A 6,664-nucleotide genomic window follows, 5' to 3' on the forward strand; every position below is an offset into this window, starting at 1 on the left:
TTGGTCGCTATTGTAATTATAAACAAAAATTAATTTTTTAGATTTATTGAATAACCGACATATCCCATATATAATATAGTTCAAATATATCATATATTAAATTAATCGATTGTACCAAAAAAAGAATTAATGAAAAATTGTTTATTTTTTTACCTATAGTAGGGATCACATGAACGTGATGTACTCCCTCCGTTTTAAAATATAAGCAAAATTCACTTTTTAGGTTCATTCACTTTTTAGGTTCATTTATTTAAATGATGTATGTGGTCCATATTAGACCACATACATCATTAAATGGATGAATCTAAAAAGTGAATTTTGCTTATATTTTAAAACGGAGGGAGTATTAGAGAAATGTTAGTAGGATTTTGTTGTCCAACAATAGTTTTATGTGGTGTGCATTGGTAGAGCGCTAAATAAGTTGTCACATATGTGTACCACCGAGAAGTTAGCAGGTGTGCGGCTGTTGCCAACATGGATAATATAGGTGTGTTTACCGGTGTTTTTGGTAAACTACACGGCTAATTTTTATTATTACAAGCAGGATCAAACTAGAAATTTTAGGACATGATGTGCAATCTTTTTCCAAAAAATGTGTGAGTGTTTATCATATTCATACGTTGCTTTATGAATACAACGAGTTTTTGTATAAAAGGAAACATTTCTCAACGGAAAAGACGTAAAGAAAAATGCAAGTAAAAAAGCTTAAAAGTTCAAAAACATAAACTTAAAGAAATGTAAATTTCATTGCATTTAAATGTAAAGGTGGTTCGACAAACCAGTTTACATACATTATGTATGACTCTTTTCTCTAGACGTCGGTGCTTCGAGTGCTATAATTCTATAAATGATTTGTGACATGATTTTTCTATGAAAAACTATTATTTATACATAGAAGAAATAATCGTAAAAAGCTAAACTGCCACGAGATGCACTCATTCCATCGAAAACTATTTGTCCCCCACATCTTCATGAGAAATTGTTGCTTTTGAATTTGAATTCTTTTCCCCCTCGACATCAACTGCTTGACTTCGACTAAACCTCTCAGTGAATCACCTCTTGTCGAACTTCAAAGCTCTTAAACTCTTCTAAATGCCAAGTCCTAGATCGTGTCGAAAACTTCATGCTAGAGATAACATTTTTAATTTTTAAAAGAACAAAGGTCAACTCTCATTGACTGCATTAATTGAGCCTATCGAAATTACAGGCAAACAAGTGACAAAAAAATTACAAATCTATAACACCCTTCTTCAAGAGTGTCTAAGGTTTTATGTGATGATTGTATGAGTGTGTCTACAATGTTTGATTTTGTTGTAATTGTTTTTTCTTTTTGGACTTAGATCTCGGCTTATACCAAAAAATAAAAAATATGTTGTCAACTTTTTGGTTAAGTAGCTTGATGATTAGACTCGCACATTGTAAGTATGGAGAAATGAGAAATTTGAGTTTTGAACTTCAACCCTTGCAAATCAATATCCATGGAACTATCGGTCGAGCTGCACTTACATGACATAAGTCGTCAAATTTTAGTTATTGAAATAACATTCAAAGTATTAACCCATTTGGGTTGTTCTAACAATGTTGACTTGAGATTTTGAAGTATCATTCTCTCGAGGTCTTGAGTAAGTTTGATCCTCCTGTATCAATTTCAATGGGTTAATTTGACTTCTTAAAAAAATTAAAAATCTTCAAAGTATTATTGGACACAAGATGGTAAGAATTTACTCCCTCCGTCCCAAATTGTATGACGTTTTGAACATTTTATACATATTAAGAAATGTAATTAATATTGTGTGAGAAATAGATATTATGAGTTGTTTTTACGAAATTGTCCTTAATAAATGATATGAGAAAGATAAATGAAAGAATTGAAAGATGAAGAGTAATAAATAGTTAAGGATATAATGAGCAAATTAACATTTTTCATTAATATTATAAAGTGACATATAATTTAGGAATTTTTTTTTCTTCAAAATAACATATAATTTGGGACGGAGGGATTACTCGTTGTGGCCATTGGAATGGGCTTAAGGCTAATGAAGCTCTAGAGGTTTTCAAAGGCATAAGAAGCGTAGTGCCCACGCAGGAGATTTATTGTCACCACCGTAGCATGCAGCGGCAAAGAACAAGCTAGTTTTGCTTTGCTTCATTGTGTGGTCCCCACACCATAATGAACGAATCAACTAACCATCTCGCAAGTAGCTTTTATGGTTACTTATGCATTTTGTTGGTGAAGTTCACGTGAATCTGAAGCATTTTGTTAATAATATGAATTAAATAAAATTTTGAAACGCACCGGTCACTCTGATACCCATATTTATTGTCGGGAAATGATAGTTACAACAACAAACTATATCAAGAATTTCAAGGCAGTCTATTTGCTAACATCTTTTCTTAATTACACACCATTATTTCCATTGATTTTCGACAAATAACAAATTTAACTTGCTGAAACATTTTTTTGATTAATTCTTGATAAAATCTCTCTAGATAAATAGCAATGCTCTTTATTGCCATACCCGGATCATGTAGAAAATGGGTTTTCATTTTAGTTGGGGGAATATAATTTAGGGAAAGTGTAGTATGAACTAATGGATCTCAAATTGATGATCAAGAATAACTAATGTGTGTCACTGTGCTTTTCGTGGATCCAAAACCATAAAAATCTACACATATGATCCTATTTCCTCCAAGTACACGCATAAGAATTAGTATTATTGTAGTATATGCTCAGATTTTATACCAACAAAAAAAACACCTATCAAATTGAGCAACAATAACTGCACATCTCAAATCAATAACATTCATTATGACGGAGAAAATGAAATGAAATCTCGCTACATTAGTGAAGAAATGTATACCACAGTTAATTTGTTTAAAAAAGATACTTGAAGGTCATTGAAATTCAACTGAATGTAATCTATGATTTTCTACAAATAGCTGCAATGAATCAAAAACAAAAACTTGAGTTTGTGTTCACTGCTAAATCCAGAGAAATTTCACAATACAGCTTACTAGTAGCTTACTGACATCTATATTACCTTAAAATTGAGTACATACACGGGCCATTTGGCTCCCTTCAATTTCTTTTCTCTCATTGGTTATCACCAACAATGAACCAAAGCTATTGAAGACGTCCTCCAAACAAAACATTTACACCAAAAGACTAAACAAAAAATAAAAAAATTTGAATCTATAAAGTGAAGCACAGGTCACTAAACCGCAGTACTGCACTGCCGGTAACAATATCGTGGCGCATTAATCAACTTCACACTTTCAAAAAACTATCCTACAACTTGACTAACTTTAAAGCAGCCTCAGGATCAAGTGGGAAAGTAAACCGAGCGGTTTCTGGAACATGGTCCGGGATACGTCTTGCAGAATCTTCCCACCAAGAACTCCTTATCTCCTTCTCATTGAGCTTTTGCGTGGCATATTCTAAAGCAGACTCCAGCTCTACTATCCGTTCTTGAAGCCTAGTTTCAAGTAGTTCATGTAACCTTCTCTCCAGTTCCACCGGAGGGACTCCAAATGACATATCATAACTTGCTTCTTGAGGCTCCATTATTATCTCGCCAAAACTTGAACTCTCGCTTTTTGAACTGGAGTCGTTAACAGCAACCTGCCAATTCACATTTTCAGCAATTCTACAATGTAATAATAACCTATAACAAAGTAAACACAAATATAAAATCAACTAAGTTCCTGCCAACTTACAAAGAGTCAAAGGATTCGGAAAATCAGCATATAATTACAAATTAATAATATAATTTTCATAACCTGTGCCAGTCAAAATTCAAGAGTGGCCACTTTTGTAGAAGTACCCTCCTCTTGACACCAAAAGGGCACAACAGTGAAAACCCATCTGGATATTGTCTTTCAACTGATTGAAGAGACTATTTCAGAATCAATAGTTGAAAGTTTTATGAAACTGGTGCTATTTGTAGAAAATTATAAAAAAAGTAGCAAATAATAACAGCACCCTGATTGTATATTGCTTCTAAATACATATATCCATTAAAGACTCAACAAATATGAGAAAATATTAGCTAAGATATAACTGGTGCAAAATCATCACTTTCTTGGTTTACTCATCTAGTTTTAAAGTTGGTCATCCCGTATCAAACTCAGGAAATAAATATAATCATGAGAAATCAAACATGAAACAATTTACCTCAACTCTTTCTTGTGGTGCGTCTTCGAATGCATCTTCTGCATCCAAATACAGCTGCAACCGTTGCAACTCATATTCAAATTCTGCCTGAAGGTCATTAATTTCTTCTGCACATTCATCTTGTTCACTTATATCATACTCTAGAAAACGATCACAAACCGTGTTGCATTTCAACTCTAGCTGAACATACGGCTTTTGTGAATTAATTGAAGGGTGACTACTAGAGCAAGAAACTTCTTGAATATCAGTGATGGAAAAGGCAAGAGCATCATCACATTGTTTCAATGACTTAACAAGTACATCTTTACTTTGAAGTTCCCCTTTCATGTTTTGAAGGATTATTTCCATTTCTTTCCGCAACTCAACCATCTTGCTAAGCTCATTTTTAGTTGTTGCAATCACATATAGCAAACCACACCCAACTCCTAGCTTAAACGACGTATTGTTCCAATCTAACTGCCCTGTATAACACCCGCACCATTATAAAATTAACTTCAAACCCAATAAATGGGTAAGACAGTTTTTCTTTTCATCACAAACAAGAAAACAAACATAGATAGCACATTTTTTTTAGAAAAATTCCAAAATAATTTCACTAGAAAAAAGTATTGAGAATCTCAATTTGAGATAAACACTCATCGCATTCCCCTACTACTCATTGAATATGATGATGACAGAATGAAAAATAAAATCATTTCAGTGATTCACTCTATGAAATGAGAGTTTCACAAACTAACCTTGACAAACAGCAAAATTAACTGTAACTAACAGAGGATAGCAAAACATAGAATCATGTGTGTAATAAAAATTTCAAGAATTGGATTATTTTACACGAACTATATTATTTGAGATAATTATACAGGCTTAGGTTTAGCTTACACAGTAATCAAGAATATGCAGAAGCAAACAATTAAGTATCAATTGAATTTAAGATTCTCAAATTAGTTAATCATCATGAAAAAACTCGCAAAACTTGATCAGTAACACTAATTACAGAGCAATTAAGCATAAACAGTGGCAATTACCAATTAGGTAGCAAATGAAGCTGAAATTCACAAATTAGTTAATCAAAATCAGATTACAGACAGATAGAGATTCTCACTCGATTCTTCTTCGTTATCTTTCAATTCATTTGTCATCGGAGATGACGGTATTTTCTCCCGGTGTTTCAGAATCCGGCGCTTCTTCATCGGCCTCATAGCCGCCAGCAACCAAGCAACGAGCCGCCGAGGTGAATAGCATTTGGCAGAACGAGAAGAACGGTGCGGTGGCGTTTGATTAACAACGTTCATTGAAGAGTCAACGGAGTCGGCGGCAGCGGCGTCTTCGTCGGCGAGAAGAATATCGGCGACACGTAAACGACGGTTGTGGGTGGAGTGGGAATCGGGGAAGGGAGAGAGAGTGATGGGATTTGGGGATTTAAAGAAGAGGCGCTTCATTGATCGTACGGATGAATCGAAGGGCATTAAATTCGATTGTGTGATGAATTGATGATAGTGATGGATTCAACTTCAAAAGGTTTTGTGTAGGATAAGAGACATGGTTTTGGATTTTGGAGGGAACTTTTTGGTTCTTTCTTCCCTACCTAAACAACTATACCCTACCCTTATTGACTCATATGCAAAGTGTCTCGACAGCAAATATCATTATTTTCATAAAGAAAAAAGAGATTTTTTTTATAACGTCTTGTTAACCCTTATCCGGACACTAATTAAGAAAGTTAAATATTAAATTTAGAAAAAATTATTGGAAACAACAATTTTTTGATTTTTGAAAAGTTAAATACTTGCTTTTTTATAATTTTCAATACAATTTTTTTAATTTTGTGTTCTTAACTAGTGTCCGAGGGGCACTATTTAACATTTTCCTTTTTTATAACCAAAATCATATTATATCCGTCCATGTATCTAAGCACCTATTTGAATAAAAACATGTCTCTAAATCTAAACCCCTTTTTAAATTAATAAATGCATTTATTATTTTATTCCCTAAACCTACCCTTAATTAATACTATTAATTTTTCTTAAAATATTAAAAGTCAAATTTAATATATATACAAACAAATGACAATTTAGTAATATTAACACACAAAATAGACAAATTAATTGCACTAACTATTTTTCTTAATAAATGTGAAGAAAAAAACAATGCGCTTACATATAGGGACAGAGAGAGTATTTGTTACTCCATCCGTTTCAAAATGATTGTCGTTTTATCAAAAAAAAAAAATTGTTTCAAAATGAATGTCATTTTCAGTTTCCAATGCAATAATAACTTTTTCTTTTCAATTGTACCCTCCAATTAATACTATATACACTAATTTCATAGTATTATTTTTTCTTTAATTAAAAACAAAGCAATAGTTGATTAAAATAATATATTTCTTTCTTTTAATTAATGCATTTCTTAATATGTATGTAAAAAACTTAAACGACACTCATTTTAAAACGGAAGAAATATAAATCATTGACATCACAATTAAGTTAAAAC

The 6,664-nt window shown here is 32.5% G+C and overlaps 1 protein-coding gene across 1 annotated transcript; it reads right to left on the reverse strand.

The window, feature by feature from the left end:
• Window positions 1–2,946: 2,946 nt before the first annotated feature.
• LOC11426747 (protein POLAR LOCALIZATION DURING ASYMMETRIC DIVISION AND REDISTRIBUTION) lies at window positions 2,947–5,787 on the reverse strand. Its single transcript, XM_003603250.4, has 3 exons — window positions 5,277–5,787; window positions 4,175–4,635; window positions 2,947–3,622 (listed from the first exon to the last, which is right to left on the reverse strand). Exons 1-3 carry the CDS (start codon window positions 5,638–5,640, stop codon window positions 3,290–3,292), a joined length of 1,158 nt encoding a protein of 385 aa, XP_003603298.2. The 5' UTR covers window positions 5,641–5,787; the 3' UTR covers window positions 2,947–3,289.
• Between the last annotated feature and the right edge of the window lie 877 nt (window positions 5,788–6,664).

The sequence above is a fragment of the Medicago truncatula genome, chromosome 3 (assembly GCF_003473485.1).
Source record: "Medicago truncatula cultivar Jemalong A17 chromosome 3, MtrunA17r5.0-ANR, whole genome shotgun sequence".
In the NCBI taxonomy this organism is placed as follows: domain Eukaryota; kingdom Viridiplantae; phylum Streptophyta; class Magnoliopsida; order Fabales; family Fabaceae; genus Medicago; species Medicago truncatula.

What these genes read in the sequence shown, in the direction of transcription:
- LOC11426747 (XM_003603250.4), bottom strand. Translation starts at nt 5,640, where the DNA reads ATGCCCTTCGATTCATCCGTACGATCAATGAAGCGCCTCTTCTTTAAA. An exon ending in AGATAACGAAGAAGAATCGA is followed by an intron (nt 4,636 to 5,276) that starts GTGAGAATCTCT and finishes GGTGTTATACAG; the next exon opens with GGCAGTTAGATTGGAACAAT. An exon ending in CACCACAAGAAAGAGTTGAG is followed by an intron (nt 3,623 to 4,174) that starts GTAAATTGTTTC and finishes GTGAATTGGCAG; the next exon opens with GTTGCTGTTAACGACTCCAG.